Here is a 23,695-nt window from a genome sequence, read left to right on the forward strand (position 1 = left end):
TCGTTTCTAATAAGGGCAATGCTGAGGTGGATTTAAAAGGTTCTTTTCTGTTAAAGGGGTTTGATCTGTGATAATCTCCTATAATCTGGAGACTAGGAGCAAACTGAGCATTAGACCTGGATTGCAAATCCACTGTCAGCCTTTTCTTCTTTTTTTTTTTTTTTTAATTTATTTATTTCAAAACTCATTTAAATACAGTACCTTCCTTTTCACTTTCATAAGGGACACTAGAGAAATAACTTTCCAGATAAGATTCAGATTTGATTAATTATTATTAAGTAATCCCATTTTCGATAATTGCATTCCTGCTTCAAGAATTTCATATCTGTTTTAGAAATTATACAGTGTTGGGTTGCAAACTGCATGCTATAACTCCATGGTAGCCTGACAGCTGATTTTCTTGCTCTGACTGCATATGGAGCAGATGCTGTGCAGTTCAGGAAACATCATCATTTCCATTTTAACTCTCCATTAAAGCTCTTAGATTTACGTTTTCCAAATAAATCATCTAATGAATTTGATTTGTTTTATTCTTGTTGTGTTTTCATTCATGAATTGGTTCTGACCTACCCTAATGTTAGCAAATCTTAGTCTCATTTGCACATAATTTTGGAAAAAGACATTTTATTCTCGGATTTGTGATTATGTTGCTAATTTTAGCTGTTACATTCCCTATCTAGCTATTTGTGGTAGATCAAATGTAATTATGTCTAGTCCCTTGCTGGACTAGAATAACTTTTTCTGTGGTCAAGTAATGAAGAAGACATGATGAACAGCAAATAGTGAATGGAGAATACTTGTACTCATGCGGGAGTACTGTATTCTAATATGTGGAGTGGTAGAAGGACCATTCCCCATGCAATCATATGAATGAAAAATAGCTGACATAAATATTTATGAGTTGAAAATAACATGGGATAGAAAAGCCACAATGGAACCTAACACATGTAGAGTCAGTCTGGGTTTTCACCAACAGAGGTGATAAAGAGTCTAATTCCCTCATCAGCTGCTTTGTACCAGGTAAAAAATAACAGGGAATAAAATAGCCAAGGGAGACTCTTAACATTGCAGGAAAAGACTATCCCCCAGTTTCTTTTGGGAAGAACAAATCCAGCTGCGTGGTCTGACGATGACAGAAAAGGAGACAAAAATTTAGACCTGTAGAACTGCTATAATTTATAAAGGTGTCTAGCACTGGCTAGGTTATACTGGGGGTTATGAGGCAGGTTAAGACCAGAAGAATACAGATCCACCTATGTTCAGCACATTTGGGGTTGAAGTTTTGTGCAGAAAGTATATGTGAATATTTCTGTCAGAAGTTATTTCATATTTAATTCTAATTGTACCACTCCAGTTTGTTCTTGAGGTATAAATCTAAAATAAATCCATTCTTGAAAGACTGGATATTTACCCTGGTGGATTTTGCAGAATATCTGGTCTAATGTACAGGATTTCATTCTGAACAGCAGTATGGTCCATCTATACCCACCACAAGTAGCACGGGTATTGGGAACACACTACACTGCACTCTTTATATTTATAGGATGAAGTTAAACAGATATATAAAATAAATATATACAGTAATTAACTCATTAAACAGATAGAGTAGATTCTCAAAAATATCCAACAGAGGATGAGGTCCCAGAAGGGTATGAAATCCTCTCACTAAAATGAGATCCAGGCCACCTGTCCTGGAGATTAATTCTGAAGCTCTTCAACAGGTGTAATCCATATTAATGCCAGATACAATTTAAACATAGTGGCATTAACAGTAAATCTAAAATACCTGACATAGTAATACCTTTTAGCTGTTTGAAAACTGGGTCAACGGTTTGATATTCCTAAAGTCTATACTTGGTGTTCTGCTGGCAAAATGACAAACCAATAGGTCTGTTTAGTGAATGTATTTATGGTCAATTTGTTTGTCTTGTTGTTGTTCTGAAGAAATCATGCTGAAACGGCCATCTCCAAACTACTAATCAGGAGTGAAAAGGTAGCAAGGTCCCCAATATTGAACTGTGTTCATGCCACCTACTGGGAGAATACTGAAGGATGACAGATACACCTCTTGGGAAATTCGGGTCCTCAGTTTGTGAGTGATGAAGGAGCTCAGTTCATCTGATTGTCTTGTTTTGCTGAATAATTCAAACAACTGTAGTTGTAATCGTCAGTCACTGTAGTAAACAGCAAAGTTGCAGCAGAGTAACTGAGAAAGGTGCATGGCCAGAAAGCCCATCAGCCATATTCAGTCTGCCCGTTCTCCTGTGGTGTGCAGTTATTTCATAGCACCAGCTGTGCTGAGATGTATGGTAAACAAGAAAAAAAAGCTTTTTGCCGGAAATAAAATGCTAAATCAGTGAAGAAAGGAAATGAAGAGGTGTGAAACTTGAGGCGGGGGGGGAAGGTGATGGGAAAGCCAGGCTAGAGATGTGCAGTCTTTCCCTCTCAGATAAACTCAAGCTGTCACAGGCTGATCTAGATGGCAGAAGCAGGGGGCTTCCTTCTGCACTGAGGTTCTGAAGGGATCTGTAACCTACGCTCCCCAAGGAGGAACAAGTTCCTCAACCTCATTCAAGATCATGTTTGGTGATCTCAGTGGAAGAAGTTCAACCCAGCTGGCTCTGACCCTCAGACTCTGGATGGCCAAGGTCGGCAGCAGCACAGTGATTTGGGCACCCAGCAGCATGCAAATAACTGTAGCCCAGAAGTTGCAGCCAAAACTGTATTGCTCTCATCTGTATTCATGACTTCTAACTGATGTCAACCATTAGCCAACACTCAGAGTATTATGGGCAGTTGCATTTCAATCATTTGAGTCTGTGTAATCATTTTGGATGTGTTTGTGTAGCAGCCCAACCGTACAGTAAGCTGAGGCTCTCTGGCAGCTGTTAAAAGCATTTGTACTAATGGCCTCAGGACTGTTTGCATTTTCATGCACCTACTGAGCTTCACACTGGCCTCACAACCTGACTTTAAAGGTCCAGAATCCCACTCAGGTTTCTTCATAGAAAGCCATCATCTCATGGCTTATATTAAAGAGGAAGACAGATAAGATAACATCTTCTACTGACCTTAAATCTAGACATCATTTTCTTAGAATCAAATTGGTTCTGTACTGAGTGTTTCCTGTCTCATCTCCAAACATTACTACACAACCTGCTACTGTGCAACGATCTCTTGGAGGATGGGATCTTTTTTTCTATACAAACTTTGCATTATATGCCTATCCAGAAGGACATTTGAATGGAAGAGAAACCATCTGGTCTTTTGTTTCTCAAAACTGTGTGAGAAAGGCTCTTTTTGAGGTGATAGGGGGAGGTTTTTTTTGCATTATGACACAGAGTTTCACATTTGATAAAGTTGCTACTGGTTTTAGTGTTGTTGCTGCAAACATTGGTCTGTGTTTAGTGACAGTGAGACATACAGGAGATGCATAGTGACAGTGAAACATACAGGAGATGCACTCCAGCCTTCTTGCAAATGAAGAATGCTCTCATGATCTCTGTAAATACTCACCTGCCCGTTTCCAAACTCCTTGGGCAATCCAGTCTCGTGTGACAAGGACCGTCTTTTATTTTAAGTTGTGCTTGACAGGCTCAGAGGCAGAAACTCCAAAACTCCAAAACAGTGAGGAGAAGTCACTCAGAGCTCATTCTTGTCCCAGTTTTAGTTCTAAGTTGTTCTTTAATTGTCAGGGTGTGAATTTTGGAAGAAATTCTTTGCTTCCTTATGGAAAATAGGATAAGGACTCCCAGCTCACCAGGCTTTGTGACAGAGCTCTCTGAAGTTTTCTTGAAGGTACCTTCTTTGAAGTAACTAGTGTTGAACATGATCACAGGATACTAGGATAAGAACAATTTATTGGACTAGCCAGGTCTAACACATTCCCACATCACCATGCCTCCTGTCCGTGCTGTGACTTTTGCATCAATCCCCTCCTGGGCATCCCGCTTCACCAGGCCCAGCCTTTGTGCGTGACACCAGTTCTGCCAGTGACCAGTGCGCAACTCTCTGTTGCAACACGACTTGGATCACATCGGTCCAACGAGTACCATTTTTCTGAGTACGGTACGTCAGATTTCTAACCCTAATTATTCGAAGTTTCACATCTCTGAGTCATGTTCAAAGGAAGGAACACACATTCTCTCTTTGGATTTCTGTTTAAGCCTCATTACCACAGGGTAAAAAAGAGACATTTCACCGCATGTAGCCCTGACTATGCCTTCTCTGAACTTAAATTTCATACCGGTGTACCAATAACATTGGCAAAGAGGACCAACTTCACTGAAACAACAGAGTCTCTTTTTTTCCTGTGCAGACACCCGTCTTGTGATTTGATTCATAAATGGTACAGGTGGTAATTAACTGCTCAGTATTAAAATATTCCTGCATTGTTCATTGCAAGGAAGAGGATAGGAGTGTTAAGGAATTTAAAATGAACTAGTTCCACAGAAGGAACTTGAAAAGTGTCACAAAAGACATCCATGCAATTTCTATTTACATGAAAATGTATTATAGACGAACATGGATGAGGACCTTTAACTCTAAGTTGATGCCCATCTCTGTAACTATACAGGTAACTTAATGGAGCATTCTCCTCTCCTATTTCCAAACTAAGATTTATAGATTTTAAAGTCAGGATTTGCTTTCTCCTAGCACAGGCTACTGATTTTCAATGTTTCTGTTTCCCAACAGTTTCTCTAGCCTTGTGTCCAGGCTTCTCATATGACTGAGTGTAACATGTGATGCCACCCTCTCCAAATAAACCAACTAACAAACTAAAGCACAACATTGTCAGCACATTTAACAGAACAAACAGGGGTAGTGAATGCAGAACAGTAGCTCCCTACAGCTGCTTGCCTCCTCACTGGCAGGAGAATTATCTGCAACATGTGATGGGAGAATCAGGTGAATAAATGCCCTAATGTAGGAGTTGAGCATTTTCTGTGGTCATATGAAACAAATGAATCCTTTCACCTCCAGTTAAATTCATTTGAAGCACTGAACTCTCCCAGTTGGGTTGAGATGCAAATTATCAACTAATCTGCTTCCTTGAAAGAGGAGGTTTCTGTTCTCTCTTTCTTTCTTCAGTTAGTATTTCATAAAAAATGTAAATGGTCTTTTATTACCAAACTATGAAATCTGTACATCACAAGCCATAGACTTAAAGAGCACAGCATGTACATGTGTGCATGTGTTCACATGAACATGTATGCATGAATACAAATGCACACATGTACTGATATATCTGTATCTGTATATATATTTATATCTTTGGCGTTTGCCATCTGTTGGGAGTGTAATACCGGGAATGAGCATCTGGCACTGTTTCATATAGTAAGGCCTTTTGACAGCTGATGCTAGGGAATGTTGCACCTTTGGGGATTAAGGAGTAATTAATTAGGACAAGGAAAACATACTGCAGAACATTAAATTCCTATGTTGAAAGCAAGAGTTTCAAGGTTCTCTTGGATTTAGTTTTCATCTGGCCCACAGCCTAAAACCAAACCTAATTTCGTGTTTTGAGAGGGATCCCCTCGTCATGTTTAGGGGAATTTAAAGGTGAAACATGTTAAGATGTCAATAATGTCACTTGTTAATTCCACATCTAGAATATTATTACACATCCAGAATTGCCCAAGTATTGAATTACGAACACTCAACACAGAGGGGAGAGGGTCACTGAGAAAAGGTTCCAGAGAAACAAGCTGCAAGAGGTATGGTGTGCTGTGGGTTACCCACAGGTTAATGGGTACAAAGCATTGCAAACAGATATGACATTCAAGCTATCCAAAGACTAAAATGTTTTCTTGGTTATCAGATGGAATTATTCATTGGCCTCCAGGTTAGAAAGTGCTTAAATCATTGCTGCATTTATTGCACTCCTTCAGAGACCTCCAAGGGTTCTTTGTGGTCATCTGCCCAGAGAAGTTGTGGATGCCCCCTCCCTGGAGGTGTTCAAGGCCAAGCTGGACAGAGCCTTGAGTAGCCTGATCTAGTTGAGAGGTGTCCCTGCCCATGACAGGGAGGTTGGATTAGATGATCTCTAAGGTACCTTCCAGCCTATGCCATTCTATGATACTGTGATCTGTCTTTGCTACCTTTTGCTGGGTAAAGAGTGAGAATGAAACAAGTAGAGTCTTTTGGAAAATTATTCTGTTTCCAGAGTGGATCAATCCCATGGTGTGGGATATAAACAGGTTTAGCAGAGGAAAAGCTACCATATTTTCAGTCTTGCATCATGCAGGGCAGAGGTACTTTTCATTGCTTTGTTGTTATGCATTTCTTTATGAGTGAATTAATCCAAATTGTAACCAAGTGCTGGATGTAGTTTGGAGACATATAAAAAGTTATCTTCCTCTAAGGACAAGGGGAAAGTAAATCGGTTGCTGTTATCTAGAGCTGGCAAACCCAGAAAAGACATTTGAAGCTAGAAATAGATTCCAATTCATGAAATCTGTAAGGAAGATATAAATTCTAAGCAAATAGTACGATCTGCCTTGCTTTGCATATGTACATTCACAGAAATACACATGCACGCACGCTTTTATTTTCATTTCATACAACCATTTGGTTCCCAGCAGACATCAAATGAAATCCACAAATTCACTAATTTTAGAAATTTCCATTTCGTCATCTTGTTTAATAGTCTCCAGGATGCTGTTTTGGGGATTTGAGTTGTTTTTTTTAGCAGGACTAACTATGTGCAAAATTTCACAGTGGAATCATATCCTGTTCTTTCAAATAAATGGCAAATATTTTTAGAAAAAAAACCTTATTCCACTATTATAAAACATGTCAAAAAATTAACTTACAGGGATTACACACTCATATGCAGTTGCCTTTAATTATTCCCACAGGCTTCACTTTAAATTCTGTAGCACTTTAAATGTCCTGGGCTTTTCTTTCAGAGGGCTCTTGTTGATCTCTGTTGTCCTCCTTACTATTTGCTGTACCTGGCACGTTCATCTAAAGCACAGTTGGTGCAGCTGCACGTCATGCTACCACACACTAATTTGTGAGATGACACTGTTACTTGAGACCTGTATAAATTTCTCAGTGTAGGGTTGTGAGACCAGGGGACTAAGCCATTGAAGCAAGCTCAGCTCCTCAATGATGTGTGAAAATATTTATTACACCCAGCTATGTGGATATCTATATATCATTTCACCAGCCACTGACGTGCAATTGCTCTCAGAAGTGGGGCAAGGAAGAATCCCTACCACACAGCAACACTACAGGGAAATAATCAAATCCAGAGATGCTGAGTGAGGTACACAACTGAAAAGGGAGGTAAAACAAAAGCAAGGTAGAGATTGGTCAGACTGTGTGTGGAGGACTCTGAGGTCACACTTGTACATTAGCAATTAGGCCATGGGTTCAGGATGTAACCCAAAAGACAAGAGTTGTCTTCAGTAGGTCTCAAAGTGGTAAAGGGGAAGCCACAGGATAATTTCAGAGATCTGCTTGGCTGACTGTGTAAGCAGGGCAGTGGCTGGTGGCACCTGAAGGATGCCCCCAACCCAGCAGGTGCCCAGGCACTGGCACTCACCGTGGGGCTGTCTGCCTCACCTATCAGTCCCTGAGTCCTCTTCCTCCCAAATGGTGTGAGCACCAATGGTGATTGTTGGGCGCTCATTTAATTTTGCTCAGTATTTACAAATATGCTGATGTTGATTGAGCCTCATTCATTAAAGCTAATTGAATTAAAATCATGATTAACAGTAATAAATTCAGACGTTAGATTGTGGACATTATTACCTGGGTTCTTTGGCAACTATCCATTATGTTAAAACAGTGTCTGTCGGCTTACTTCCTCTAATTTTGTATGAAAAAGTGAGAGAAATGTTTTTCTTTTTAATAAAGAAAATAGTATAGGATATTGCTTTTGAAAATTCACAGCTGCATATGCTACTAATATTGACGATGAACTCAACGGCTAAACTAAAAACAACCCAGATACCATGTTCGAAGTGAAGCAGCAACAGAATAAAAAAGTCCAGCCACAGCACAGTGTAACAGGAAAAGGAAAATAACTACATGAACGTCTTTAAGAGTCTTCAGTACAACATAAATGTAAATGTCATTAATGGTTAATAAGAAGGTGCCATCTGGACAGTTGGATAATGTAGATTCTGGCACTAGAGGTGTCATTCCTCTTGGAAAACATGAGAAAACTGGAGACTTTGAAAGACATTGCAAATTAAGTTCGACTAGATTTCTTTTGAATATATTAATGTTGGCTGTGAGCAACAATCTGAGCAAAAATCTACAAAGTCAGGTCCTAAGCCTAAAAAGGCTTCCTCTTACTTCTGTAGATTTTCGATCAGGGTTTAAAATACATTAGTGGTATGGATCTGTATAAAAGTAACCCCTGAAAAAGAGGTGGAACACCTTCTTACAAGATCTTTTCTCATGCATTCCAAAAAGGCCTGTATTTCTTGATGTCTACTTTGTACTTAAAATCTTGAAGTCAAAGATTGTTTGAGGGTAAGAGAAAGCAAACATCTAAATTTTCAAGATAATTTAAAAAATAATTACGGCTCCTTAGTTAAGTTTCAAAACAGACCACAGACCAGTAAATAAATGAAAAGCATGTACTTTTCCCCAAGAATGTTTTTTACTGTACATTTGGTAGCAAAAAGAAAAAAAGAAAATAAGGGAAAAATATTCTGATCACAGGGATGTTATTTTCTAAAACTCCAATAGGAAACGTGACAAATACAAGATCAAGTACACAGCCATGTCACAATATATCTCTTCACCTTTAAAAAAAATATACATAGAGTTTTTTCACGTGTGATTTTCTCTGTGCCTTGCACCCTTTCTCCATGTCTTTTATAAAATCATAGTAACAATGTGCAATTTCAGAATAGTTCCCAGCAGCTGATCATTGGGAGCCAACAAACAAATAAACAATAAGAAGACAGTTGCGGTTACCACCAAAATGCTGGAAATCACAGTAAAATTGTCAAGGACAATGAAGTCAGCTGAGTGGGCCATGTGCATTTCCACAACCATAGCAATGCTTCCCAAAAACGAATCTGAGCATCGGTTTACAATCCCTAAAGAGCTCTGGTCCTTAGTTAGCAAGTACCTTGGTGAGGGTGAGAGACAGGAGGGCAGCAACACACCGGGGACTGGGGAAGGGCTATCTGTAATGCAGGGGACACATGGGAGACCTCGTGCTCTGAGACACGTTTAACTCAGTTTCCATGGTTAATTGGGAACATAAGCAGCCCCCTGAAATACACAAAAACTTACATTTCCTGTGATGCTACAGATACAGTCAAGCCCTGTCATGGCGACTGTACACACAAAGAACTTTTGTCACAATAAGGTGAAAGCCTGTGCTTTCTTTGTTAGATGGATGGAGTGACAGTGTGACCTTTGCCAGAAGCCATTGGTACTCCTCATGTGGAGAGTTCATGGGAGTGACTTTTGTTTTCCCTTTCTTTACCTATTAGTAGGAAATCTTCATTACTATTTTTCCCGTCTTTGATAGCAACACCCCTACAGATATCAATAGGTGCTGCAGTCTTCCTAGAGCATTGACAAGCAGAGACTATGAAGAAGATGGAAGAAAGAGGATGATTCTTTTAAAATTTATTAGCCCCTAGATTTAAATTTTCCTAGGACATCAAGGGGTGGTATTTGAGGGGGGTTATACAGTACATCAGAAAGTTGACCTTTGTACATATTCTCCTTCTCATCTGGGGGATTTGATGAGACCGATAACAAAACCAAAAAATGCATGGAAACATACTTTCTGCTGTGGAGAAAAAACAACTCAAAAGCAATAACAAGGCAAAACAGAACAGAAGTCATTAAATCCCAATCAAAAGCCCATTCAACAACAAGCTATGTTTTCCCAGATGTCACAGTTAACACTGTGAGATTATGCTGAACTATTTGCTCCACTCTGTCCCTCTGGATGCCCTGTCTGCACTTTTGAGAAAGTCACTTGCAATGACAACTAGATATATCCTAGCACAAGTCTTACATCCACAGAAGTGTATTTCCGTGGTTAAAAGAAAAGAAAGAGATGCTCTTTAAAAAAAAAAAAAAAGTAAAAAATAAAACGCCTGTAAAATTAAATTTGCGCTGTTAAACCCCGTTTCATTCTTCTTAACCTTGTGTGATGGTTCACCAAGAGTCTGAGCAACTTTTGGAAAGCAATGCTAAATACAATTAGCAAATTCCTTGAAACATTCACGCATGGTTTAGTTGGGGCCAGACAAGAATGGTGCCATACGTGCCTATTCCCATTTCATGACCTTCTTTCTCTTTTAGTATCCCTGTTACTTCTTTGTTTACCTATCTTTTTGGCCAGTACAACTGAAAACGTTTCCTCCCCTCTCTTTCCAAATCATGGCCCTGCAGCAAACCACGCTTTATAACACGAGGGGAGAAGAGGAAGGAGGGAGACGGTGATATTTACACTGTGCTTTCCATTACCCATTCTGAGCTCCCGAAAGTCCCTTTTGCCCCTGTTAGGTCATTGTCATCGTACTGCAAAAGCATGCCGTTCACCGAGAGGCTCCTCTTTGTCCAAATGTTTGTTATCTTTTTTGGGTAGGTGCAACACTGAGATGTGGCGAAGTCCCCCATGTCAAAAGAATGGCTACGTTTAGTTTTGCCCTCCAGAGGCAACATGAGGAGGCTGCGAAATTTGGACTCTGGCTGGCCCAGCAGTGGCTCTTTGTCTGAATGACGGGCCACCGTGGAAGTTCTGGAGTCTGTCATCTCCTCCTTTTTCTGACATTTCAGTTCCAGGGAGGCAAAAGCTCCCATTAGCCTGTCAATATTGTGTTTTGACCTGGAAGGAGGCCTCCACTTACTGGACAATGTGCCCTGTTCACTTTGGAGGCTATAGTCATCACAGTCACGACTATTTGCAGAGCTGGAAGAAGAGGAGATGCTGCTCCGCGCAGACTGACAGTTAAATTCCATGAGTTCGTTTCTTACCACCACTTTGGGGTTGACTTGCGGCAAGACTCCATTCTGAACTGGCTGTGCTCCATTTGTCTGTGAGTAGACATTGCTGACGTTAGACATCTTCCCCTGGGAATTGTTGCAGACCTTATAGCGGACCATGAGTATTACAATGAATACCAACAGAGTTGCCACAATGATGCCTCCAATGATCAGAATCATGGTCCCACCCAGGAACTGGCTGTGCATGGACTGGCACTGAGGGTAGTCTTCTTTGGTGAAGAATTGGGCGCATCCCACAATGTTGGTGGCAGTAAGGGTTGTGGCCGTGTCATCCCACATTGCCAGGACACAGAGGTCATAGCCTGTTCCAGAAACAAGGTTGTTTACAACAAAGGCTTTGTTTGTAGCTGGAATCATCCTTAAAAAAAAAAAAAGAAAAAAAAAAAGAAAAAAAATTGGTTACTGTTGACACTTAGGGAAAAGAGAGGAGAACAGACGTAAGAACAGTGTGGTGTTTACTGTGCTGGGTACTAGCAGAGAGGAGTCAAAGCCATAAAGTTTAAACAAGCATTCAAGCTTCTCAGCTCCTGTGGGTCCAACAACCCAGCGTTCAGTAATGCACAAGTTTTGAGGGCCATCTCTCCAATGTACAACAAAGAGAATAAGGCTTTTCAGCAGACCAAACTAGTCTGGGCTTTTTTTCCATCTTATTTGTGCCTGTCCTAATCTTAAGTGTATTCAAACGTGAACAAGTAACTCAGAATAAAAATATGTGCCTACAAAGAGCAGCTCTTTCTGAGCGTGCAAAAGACCCTTGCACTTGCTGAGTCTGAACGTGGCAGTTGTCACATGGCTTCACGGGTGCCTGAACATTTACTGTGTAACATCAGCAGGTTGCTTACCTTGTGAAGACAATGGACTACATTTAGTTTTCTCATTTCCTGAGAATGCAAGGCATGCAGCCACTTCTCTCTCTTCACTCCCTCACCTACTTTCCCCATCCTCCTACTCCCCACTGTGGAAAATATCTCTTAGAAATGCAGCTATCATCTTCTTTGCCAGAAATTTTTCCCTGCAATCTCTTTGCTCTGTGCGAGTGAAAGAAAAACTGACATTGGCACTATGGGCTGTGGAAGTGTGAGGAGAGGTAGGAAGACACAGGGATAGAAACAAGAATTTTCATTAAAAAAAAAAAAATCTACTCAAACACAAATCCATTTTCAAAAATCAAATAGCTAGGCCCAAGCTGTGAGTCAAGTTTGGTCATTTATGGATATTATTCTTTGTTGCCACAAAACTTTAGCAGTCGTTTGAACTCATGCAGTGTTATCATAGAATGGTTTATGTTGGAAGGGACCTTAAAGATCATCTAGTTCCAACCCCCCTGCCATGGGCAGGGACACTTTCCTCTACACCAGGCTGCTCAGAGCCTGGAACATTAGAACATCACTACCATTCAAAATTAACAGATGAGAATGCATACAGTCTACCTCCATTTTAAACTGGTGAAAATTGCAGCACATTAGTGGAATACAGTAGAGAATCCCAGATTTGGTGCCTGGTGGGCAGCCAAGAATAAAACCAAAGAGACATCCCATGCATGTTTCTCCTTACTTCCACATTACAAGCTTGAGTGAGAGGAAAAAGCTGCAATTAAAACCAGCCCGTTCTAATACAGAGCTGCAGATGTTTAGCACCAGCAACAAGGGAGCCCTACTGGCACTTGCACCACACAGTAAGCTGGTATGACTGTACTTGGAAGAGGAAAAAGGCATACTCCTTGTGGGAGTGCCAGGCTTCCTTAGCCTCAGGTTGTCATCAGAGCAAGCATAAACTGCAGCTCTGCGGAGGCCCTTCTGCGTAGTGGGAGGGAACAGGTCTGCACACAGAAGCACCAGCGTCAATGGGCTGCGAAGATGAGCTTGCAATGATCTTCGCATTTATGCATTCACGCCACTTACACAACCCTTCAGCCTGGCCACAGGCGAGGATGTGGCTCCTTTTTAAAAAGCAAACAAACACACAAAAAAATTCTATAAGGAAAAGAAATATCGGTGAGAGACACCTGGAATATAAACATTACCTGGTAGGTTTACTCAATGTTACATTTGAGATTCTTGGCACACTTATCATCCTAATGGAGATGTTCTGCATAGACAGAGATGAGCTATTCAGAATGAATCGAGAGGTCATAAAGCAGCCCTCCTGGAAAACTCCAGATACAATAGCTAAAATGTTTTTTAATAGTTAAAATGGTTGGTCTCAAGTTATTTCTAATTGTTCTTCTCTCCCTATGGCTCTTAGAACAACACAACACTGGCCATAGCACCTGGGACAATGCCTGCACTCTGTTGGATTGTTCAAGGAATTTCGTATACACACACCAAGGATGATTTATGGAACAACAGGATACTATTGATCTTCAGACTCTTGAACAGTTTCACCAATTGCTTCTACCTCCTTCTGTATCACCTAGTGCTATATTCCGCTTTCCATCATCACTCCCAGTGACACGCTTAAAAAATTCTGCAATGCATAAGTCCTTCAGAAATTATTTCACTGTGAAACCTCATTACAAACAAGTAGCACTGTTAGCAGAAACAATAGTCAGCCCTATAAACTGGGTCTTGGACTTGGGTCATAATTTTCGAAAAAGCAAAGCTATAGCACCATGTGCTAGAGTGGTTCCTTTTGCTTTGCACTGATGAAACACAGAGAGACCTCTATATTGTCTTCAAGCAAACAGCAAACAACTGGGTTTACATGGTACATAGCTTTGCACATATCTGACACGTATAGAAATAGAGTCTTTCAGCCTAATACACTATGTCAATTTATATAGAGTAAACAATGATAACTTTTGTCATTGACAGCTTTTTCTTCAGATATGATTACACACAAGCTTCCAAGGAAATGTAACTGCCTGGAATATTTCAAGGACTGGCTTTTAGTGATAATGGCAAGAAATGTAAAGTCAGCCCATTTTTAAATGTACAGCAGTGAGGCCACAACCAGTCCTAAACCTTGGCCAGGTTAACTGTATTGAAACTCGCCATTAAAACTCATCTTAACCTTTAAAAGAAACTGAGTCATTTCTAAACTCAATCAGTCCTGGAAGCTACAGCTGTGATAATATCTGGACTAATAATAGCTTTATAAAAGATCACAGTTGCAATCCCAATTATGGCAAAGCAATCAACTCTCCATATACATCTAAAATGAAGAATTTTGGATGTTTCCGTAAATAAGCTTAAAATGTTCTCATAAAATATTCAAATTAATGTTATTGTAAGAGAACAGCTGAGCATAAGAGTAAGCACCGAGTTCAAGCATACTAGTAGTTTAGTAATTAATCTCAGACTCAGTTTTCTAGCTTGCAGGCAAGACGATCTTGTTTTCATGAAGTTGCTAAATTGTATTTTGGCACTCTCTCCATGCTTTAGCCCACCCTCCCCAAATATACTGCCAGTCAGCTACGATGGATGACATCTCTTAATGTTCCCCACACCTAAAATCGATGGAGACACATTTTCACTCTGGGATATTGATGACTCTTTGATTGTCCCCAACACGGGTAGCTGCAAGATGTCACTTCAATCTTTGCTTTGCTGCCTAACAGGGGGAGTCTCTTCATGGCTGCTCTGTATGTCCAGTACCATTAATCACAGACCACCGTGCCCTGCCATTGGGACTCAATAGTTAGGAGCTGCCACAAAACTAAAAGAAGTATTTAAAACTGTGTCTTGGCAGAGCTCCTGCAAGGCTTTGTTCAGTCAACTCATCAGTTAAACACAGAAAGTTGGTTTCAGTTAACAAAAGTCTATAGCTTGGTTCACTGGAGATCAAAAAGAGCATTCAAAAGTTGTTAGCTTTCAAAACTCCTAAGATCCTAGTGCTCACTTGTCAGCCCTCAGATAGCAAACATACTAAATGGCAGCAGTGTCTTGAGACAAGGAGCCTGATATTGTCCACCTGCTCTTCAGGGCAGTGTGATCTTGCAGAGATGCTTCCTATCACAAAACAGGAACAGAGATATAAATTTGATACTAACCTTTCCTTAGGAAAAAAGGAGTAACAGTTGACTAACTGCAGGAGGAGATCAACTAGCAAAACGCTTGTTTTTAAACTAATGAGAGGTTATGATAGGCTTTAATGTGTACAGTTTAAGAAGTCCAGGAACAGTGAGGACTGGGAAAGCAAAGAAATGCTCAAATGTGTTAACAGTGTAAGTGTAAATGCAGTCCTAGTTGGGACAACAAGAAATTTGAAAATCTCTTTTTGGAAATTTCACTGTTCAGACACAAAGACACAGTAATTCCTGTCTTTCTCCTCTGGTTTATTTTCCATTAAGCAGGCAGCTCTCCTCCACATTGGCTCCAGGATTTTGTTACTTGATTCTCGAGGTAGTTTCTGAATGCTATCTGAAGATAAAATACCTGAGGAAAAACTATTCATATTAGAACATGGTTCTGACCTCTGAAAATCTTGCCTCTAAGGAATGAAATGAGCATAGAGGTCTTACAATTGACCTTAATTTACAAAAAAGCCATCTTCTCTCACCCTTTGGCACAATAACATCACTTATTGGAATAGGAGGAGACCTATGGCCAGGATTGGGGCACAACATAAGCGCCTGAAATAGAACAGTAATAAACATATGCTCCTAAGAGAGTTTATGCATGATGAAGAGCTCTGAAGCTGAGAGGAAAGTTTGCAGGGCTTTTGTAAACAAGATGTTCCCTTCAATCCATGGAGATTTATGCCTCGTTTTGTGAAAGCACCAAAATGAGATCATGAGACCCTTTTCAAAAAAAGGCTGCATAGTGGTAGCACCCTTCATTGAAGTCAACCTTATTTTCTACCATGGCTGCTAAAAAGTCCTCATTATGTCCTTGTAGATACAGCGTACGGAAAGCAAGTAATTTTGTAATTACTCACTTCAGTGTGTGATGATATTAAGAAAATTGGAAAATAAATTACTTAGAAATTCAGGAGAAAAAGGTTTGCTGCAGACTCCACGCTTAATCCCAGACGCAAGCGAGCACTGAAGCTTGCAGGAAGTGAACTGTGATGAGAATTTAGGAGACCTGAGTTTTATTCTCTACTTTATCAGTTACACTGATATCAGGCTGTACTTTATTAGTAACTTTCAGTTCCTGAGAAATCATTTTGCTGTACTGTAAGTCTTCTCATTTATAAAATGACGATCATGCCAGCAATCTCCTTTCAGAAGAGGCCTGTAGTGTATGGAAAGAAATTAGTAGATATTATGATTATACTGTAATATACAAATGGGTTCTTTTCTTCTTTGTAGCACTGGGGATTAGCAGGAGTGCACTGCTGGTTAATAATGTGGTTATGCAAAACAGACAAATTAGAGAAAAGACAGATTAGGCTAATTGGCTAGGCAATTCTGTTCTTTTCTCCATCGCAAGAGGAGTACGATACCATCTAGTTTTAGCCTGAAACTACTTTAATCACAGAATTTGCAGGCAACTGTCAAGGCAATTCCTTTGGGAAGGCACATGCAACTTCCAAGACTCAGTTTTATACTGACCTGCTACGTTATATTGCTTTTTTTATGGTCTTTTTTTTTGTATTATCCAAGGCTATATACTATCTGTATTGCAATACAATTTCTCCTTTTGAAGTAAATGCTAGGATTTTGAAATGGAAAATTGTCCAGGTTTATTAAATGCTTGTATCTCAGAAAAGAAAAAAAGAAAAAAAAGAAAAAATTGCTTGGGTGTGTATTTTCTGCATCTGAGCTGCTCAACTCAAAATCTTCCTGTAGGATTCTGTGTCTACATGTCATGGCCCAGGACAGACACCTCACAAGAAATGGTCCATGTCCCTGATGGTAAATTCTCTTTTCCTCTAGAATGGCTTCAGAAAGCTGTATATCACAAATAGGTCTTGGAATATTAACTCCTGACCCATGCTGGAAAAATCATGCAAGGAACTATAACAAGACATTAGCTGTATAGATGATGGTGTTCTGGTGCATGAGAATGTTTCTGGGCCCTTATCAATTTATCAGTACAGCTGTAAGCACTGATTATGAAGCAACTGCTAAACAGTAGTGTTAAATATTGTCACTATGCACTCTAAGTTTGTAATGAAGAGAAGAGAAGAAAAGGAAGAGGAAGAGAGGTGCCAGGGTGAAATAGCTAGGGTTCTGTAAAATCGTATTCCAATTAGTTAGCACGCTAACTTCCTTGTATACTAATGCCCTAGCTTGAAAATATCAATCTCAATGATATTTTTGAGATTTTTGCACTCTCAATCTTGAGTGCAATCAAACGTAGGTGAAGATCTTTCAGCAAAGGCAAGACAATTAGAAAGATAGTGAAGTGAATCAGGGCAGTGGAAAGAGTTCAAATGGTGGACAGATATTAAGAAGATTGGATAAAAGGGCAAAAAAAGATCAGAGGAAGACTAGAAGAATCTAAATTGCAGTGAAAATGTCACATGTAATGTATTGCCCAGGAGCAAGAGCAAGTAATTGACAAATTTGGACTGCACAGTTGGCATTCTTCTCTGCTGCCAACTTTTGTAATTTCCTTGAAAGTTTTATGGTGTACACTGTTGTTATTTTTACTGTGTTTTTATCCCAGAAAGCCCAGTTTATGGAGTAACAGAACGAAAGAAGAATCAAAAATGCTATTAAAAATTAAGTAAGCTAACAATGAAGATTAATTTTTGACCCTTAAAAATTGCCAAAAAACCTCCTCGAATATATATCTTCAGATCATCCTAAAACCTCAGGAATCAAAACCTAAATACAAAGTACCAAATATATTACTGGGTGAAATCTCACACTCTTTTGGCATCTGATTCAAGACTTTTTAATCTAATGATCTGAGAAAGACAGAGGCCTACAGTGACCTACATCTTGAAAAAATGACAGTTGTATTTCTAGAGTCCTGGGAAAAAAGATAGTTGTTAGTATTAGCAACAGGTATAATTCCTCTGTCAGTCCTGTCAACATAAGGAAATGTAAGATAATACCAGGAGGTAGCCAGACTTGCTCAGTAAACACTAACTCAACCCAGCATGAATAATTTCCTGCATTTTTTATTTTATTAGTTTTTTGGGGTTTTATGACATACAATCATAATTTTGCCTTCAGATGGAACATTTATTATTAAACACAAATCCCTTCCTGCTTTTCTGAATCTTGTCTCCTCATCACTCATGCATCCAGCTGCCCTTCAGAGAATCTGTCTTGTCAAATGAAATGCATAGTACATATATATTCATTATTATTTCCTAATTTGCTTATGCTGTTTTCTGCTCATTTGGAAAAGTGAGGAGGGAGGTGGGGAAGAGAACACAGAGCCAAAAGCAATTGATATGTCTATCACAAGATGGTGAGCCAGGGAGATACTGATAATGACTATAGCCCCAGTGCTACAGGGGAAAGGGAAAAAAAAAACCAAACACAAACATTAAACTACCAGCTCAGAGAACATAAATTTCTGGTGATATCTGATAGGCTGCTGAATGGTGTCCCCTGAGGATGCACTGAAGTCATTCAACAGGTGACAAAACAAAGCATAGCCCTACAGCAGACGTTACTGCATGAGGCTGAGGAAGGGGAATCATGGTACAAAGCATTCTGCTCCCCTCCATTAACCACTGTTCTAAGAGGAAACACTACTCTGTCTATTATTCTAAATCAGATTCTTGCAAACAATAGGGAGCTGCAGGCAGGCAGAACTCATGGGGCACTTAAGGATTAATGAAGAACACCAGAACTATTTGGCAATGTCTTGAATCCATGAAGGCGCTCAGTTCAGCTGCCCAGGTGCAAGCTATTGCACTGGGACAGCCTTATTTTGGTTAATGTTGGTATGACAATACAAAATTAGACTTTCAAGCTCCCTGGTCTATGCCATCATTTCTTTCACATGGACATGACAGCAGCAGGAATTTAGCGTCCTGATCATTAAATTTTATCTTTAAAGGGAAGGTAGACATACCCTAGGAACATTTGACAGCACAAAAGATAAATCCAGTCACACCTGAGCTATTCGGCTACATACAGAACACTTCTCACTTCAACATATCTGAGATATTAACTGTCTCAGAAAAAATGTCCTCACGCTAATTCAAATCCAACTAAAACATATTTAAGCTCATTAGTAGAGTAATTGAAATCCCACACTATTGCTGTTAGTGAATGTGAAGCTAAAGCATTTATGGAAACAATGCATAGCCACACTAATAAATTCACTCCGTATCATGTTAATGTAACATTAGAAAGCTATCATAATTCATGGTAATGTTTCAAAAAGCCAAACAGTAAATTTGAAATTAATCAGAAAATATCTAAAGTCAGTAAGTTATTCTACTGATAGTCTCAACAACACATTACTACTACTCCATTTCTAAAGATGGGAAGAGATAAAAGTTATTCATGAAAGGTATGTTCAAGTCATCAAGCAGAGCGTGGGTCCTGGGACATTGTTTTCCCAGGTGTTTATAGACAAATGGTTGATCCACTTGACTGAAGCATCATGCTTATTCTCTCTGACTCTAGTAATTTAGACCTCTTTTTTGTGGAGTTGGACAGTTGCACCAGAAAAGGTCATCCTACCATACCAACAGAGGTTGCCAGAAGAGAAGCAATATTAGAAGCAATGAACACATTTAGAAGCTCAAAGATAATTAATTTGCAGAAGAGATTCTTCTATTTTCCTGTCAGAACACAACTGTGAGATTCAGCTATAAGCTGTCCTTTCTTGAGAGTTACAAGTCCACTTATTTCCAGGCAGTGAAATCTGTGCAAATTATAATGATAGGACCAAGAGACCTGACTGGGATCCTGTACTGGTTGAGTTGCCCATCCTCTTTTTTCTGCAAGAGCTCATGTGAGCTGAAGTGAAAAGGAAGATCTTCAGTGGCTTACTAGCAACTTCGCTCATGCTTACCATACAGAGCACTTATGCGAGGTTGCAACTCTCATGTCCTGCAGAAACTCTGTGGTATATCACACAGGCTAATTTTATCTCCAGAAAGTTGTGCTGAAATGACAAAAACTCCAGGCATTGCTTGAAGTTATGTTTGCCTGTGTTTAGCAATTGACTGGTCAAAGCAAACTCCAGCATGCTGTTTCAGGCTCTTCTGTCACAAAATCTTTGTGCACTTGTGGGAGAACTGTGGTGTTAGCTTACAGTTGACAGGGCTATTCTAACTGTTCCAACCAATAGAGTCTTATCGAGTGAATCAAAGGTCTCATTACCCATAGAAACTGTGTATACACTGATATATCAGTTTGTATATACAAGTGATTCACCATCAGTTTAAGACACAATTTATGTGTTATTAAAAAGTTTAATCACATATCATGTAAATGTTCTCCCATCTCAGTGATTGAACTTGTTGTGGATAGTCTCAAGGGACCAGGAATGGTTATCTACCAGAATCTCAAGCATCTCTCTCATTATCAAGTTGAAAAAATTAATTTAATTCCCAGGTGAGAGGAAGAGAGAACTGCATTTGCCAGTTCTCCAAAAATAAGTTGCACCCTCAGCAAGTTCGCTTGCACCCTCAGCAAGTTCGCTTGCACCCTCAGCAAGTTCGCTGATGACACCAAGCTGTGTGGTGCTGTCGACACGCTGGAAGGGAGGGATGCCATCCAGAGGGACCTCGACAGGCTGGAGAGGTGGGCCCGTGTCAACCTCATGAAGTTCAACCAGGCCAAATGCAAGGTCCTACATCTGGGTCGTGGCAATCCCAGGCACAAATACAGACTGGGTGGTGAATGGATCGAAAGCAGCCCTGAGGAGAAGGACTTGGGAGTACTGGTGGACGAGAAGCTCAATATGAGCCGGCAATGTGCTCTTGTGGCCCAGAAGGCCAACTGCATCCTGGGCTGCATCAAGAGGAGCGTGGCCAGCAGGTTGAGAGAGGTGATTCTTCCCCTCTACTCTGCCCTTGTGAGACCTCACCTGGAGTACTGCGTACAGTTCTGGAGCCCCCAGCATAAGAAGGACATGGACCAGTTGGAGAGGGTCCAGAGGAGGGCCACGAAGATGATAAGAGGGCTGGAGCACCTTTCCTATGAGGACAGGCTGAAAGAGTTGGGGCTGTTCAGCCTGGAGAAGAGGAGGCTCCGGGGTGACCTTATAGCGGTCTTCCAGTACCTCAAGGGGGCCTACAGGAAAGATGGGGAGAGGCTGTTCAGGAGGGCCTGTTGTGATAGGACAAGGGGTAATGGTTTTAAAATAGAGGGAGGTAGATTCAGGTTGGATATGAGGAAAAAATTTTTTACCATGAGAGTTGTAGAACACTGGAACAGGTTGCCCAGAGAGGTGGTGGATGCTCCATCCCTGGAGACGTTCAAGGCCAGGTTGGATGAGGCCCTGAGCAACCTGATCTAGTTGGAGATGTCCCTGTTCCTTGCAAGGGGGTTGGACTAGATGACCTTTGAGGGTCCCTTCCAGCCCTAACCATTCTATGATTCTATGATTCTAATAAGCTAAAAAAGTATCAATTCATCAAAGATACAGCTGAAGTATACCTATATTCAGAGAAGAACATAGCCACAATTTAGAAATATGAAAAGGTGTTTATTTGGAGAGATTTTTACCATCACAGACAGGTTGAAAAGCAAGCAGGAAAACTGTAAGATTGAGGATCCAACCCTCTAGTCTCAGCAAACACTGGAAATACCTTTACTATCTAAAATGGATGCTGTTGCTTGTTTCTTGTAAATTCGGAAAACTTATTGAAAAAACAATAAAGAAAAGTTTGAATAGCAAACTTTTAGTATCAACCATCAACCTTTTAGTTTCTGAGTGAGAAGAGGGAGAAAATCTTTTGCAACAAAAATCTGTGAAACATGCACAGCAATTCACAAGGTAAAGAGAACCAGGATGATTTAGGCTGACTTTTGCAATAACATTGGAGGAAAAAAAAGGGTTTTTCAATTGCAAGAGGAGAGCACAGGGTGCAAAAATCACTAATAGTCAAAAGCACTGTCTCTTACGGGGGGGGCGGGGGGATGGGGAAAGCAGCATAGATACATAATAAAGGCATTTCCTAAAGCAGACGTTTGACATTTTTACTGGCAGTTTGCTCTGTTCTACAGAGTTTAAAGTGCGAAGCCTGCAAAACTGTCTCTTCTTCACTCTGTACAATCTCCTCTGAGCTTTCCTCCTATAACTCCAGATAGCTTAAGTAAGTAGGACATGCAAAAATGACCCTGATAGCTAAAAAAGGACGGCATGGAATAAAATGTACATCAAATACACAATGATACTAAACCCACAATTTTTGCCCTATTGGAGAACACAGAATCATTTGTCACCTCTACTATCAGACAAGGGAATGCTGTCCTCATCCTGTCAAAATGAGCGGTAGTAGAAATTTGCCAAATATTCATTGATATTTAGGAGCAAAAAAGATCAGCTGAACATTGATTCATAACATCAAGCAGTATCAAAACCTCAGTGCGACCTGTCCAAAAAGACTGAGTGAAAAAACAGACTCTATCATTTCTCGCAATAAAGGTAAAATAAATTTTGTAAAAAAATAGTTACATAGAAACAGAAGATTCCAGGCTTCTTTGAGAGCACAGTCAGCACTGCATTCTAAGGTATGTAAGTTCTATGATTGTGTTTTTCCCATACATATATTTATCATGAGTATTATCTATAGGGGAATTGGACTCGTTATTTCTAATAGCCAATGTAAACCTTCAGAAGAAACTTAAGCATGTCCGTCCTTAACCACTATATGGGCTGGGAGGGTTTCTTACATCTGCAGTCAAGAAAAAACAAAACTCGTTGCCCTCAGTAAAGAATTTTGCCGTATTTTCTCAATAAATGATCATCCAGAAGTGTTGGAGTACAGCTCAGAGTGCACGAGCAAGGGAATAAAGTAGACAAGAATTTTACTCCCTTGTGAGGTCCTGCAAAGTTGTGCTCCACTAGCAGAACTGCTGGTTTTGGCTTCCCTGCAGTGGGCTGCGATGGGAGGAGTCCTAAACTTGCCTCTGCACCACTTGATACACAGCTGTTGGTCTTCGAGTTTGCTTCTTTAAATGGTGATTGAGTCCCCTGATGTGTGGAATTTGGGTAGGCACTACTGTCAGTCTGTGACAAGACTTCAACAAGGTACAGTGTCTGTCTTTTTGCTTGAGGAGAGAGTAAGAGCTAGAATTGGGCATCTTGACTGATGAGATGACCTTTCTTACTTTCTTTCTGGGGAAGTCAGTCAGCTTTGGAGAGAAGCTTTGGATTTGAATCGCTTTGGAGAGAAGGGATTTACGTTTTATTTTAAAAGTTTAATTTCTTTCCTTATTTCTCTGCCTCACCAAAATGACAGGTGTGAGAGTCGCCAGCAGAAGAAAAGAAGCTGCAAACTTGCTGAACAGCAGCTCTGATTAAACAAGAGGGGAGAATGTGATCTGTATTCATGTGTCTGTAAGAGGAATGCCCACATTTCCCCCAAAAGATGTAGCAAAAGAATCAAAATGGGAATGGCCTAACAAGAGCCGTCTTTTGTCCTTAAAGCCTGCTTTGGAGCTGCCTTTGTTTCCACAGTCCCTGGAGAAATCTCAAGCAGAACGCACACCTGTTTCGTTCCTTATGCCTTTCCCAGCAGATTGTGAAGGTAAGAAAAATCCTGTGTCCAAGCACCTCAAGGGCTTTTTATCCACTTTAAGATTCAGGCTTGCTTCCAGGAGAAATACTTAGGGTGTAGACCTTTCATGGTGATGTGCACACTGTCTTTGGAGGTGTGTATT

The 23,695-nt window shown here is 40.2% G+C and overlaps 1 protein-coding gene across 1 annotated transcript in view; it reads right to left on the reverse strand.

Annotated features, from left to right (window-relative positions):
* Window positions 1–10,437: 10,437 nt before the first annotated feature.
* The window catches only part of LRFN2 (leucine rich repeat and fibronectin type III domain containing 2), a 38,738-nt gene continuing 25,480 nt past the window's right edge, over window positions 10,438–23,695 (reverse strand). The window contains exon 2 of the mRNA XM_009991051.2: window positions 10,438–11,356. Coding sequence (XP_009989353.1) covers window positions 10,438–11,356 — 919 coding nt within the window. The remainder of the gene's footprint in view (window positions 11,357–23,695) is intronic.

The sequence above is a fragment of the Tauraco erythrolophus genome, chromosome 2, assembly GCF_009769465.1.
Source record: "Tauraco erythrolophus isolate bTauEry1 chromosome 2, bTauEry1.pri, whole genome shotgun sequence".
NCBI classification, from domain to species: Eukaryota; Metazoa; Chordata; class Aves; order Musophagiformes; family Musophagidae; genus Tauraco; species Tauraco erythrolophus.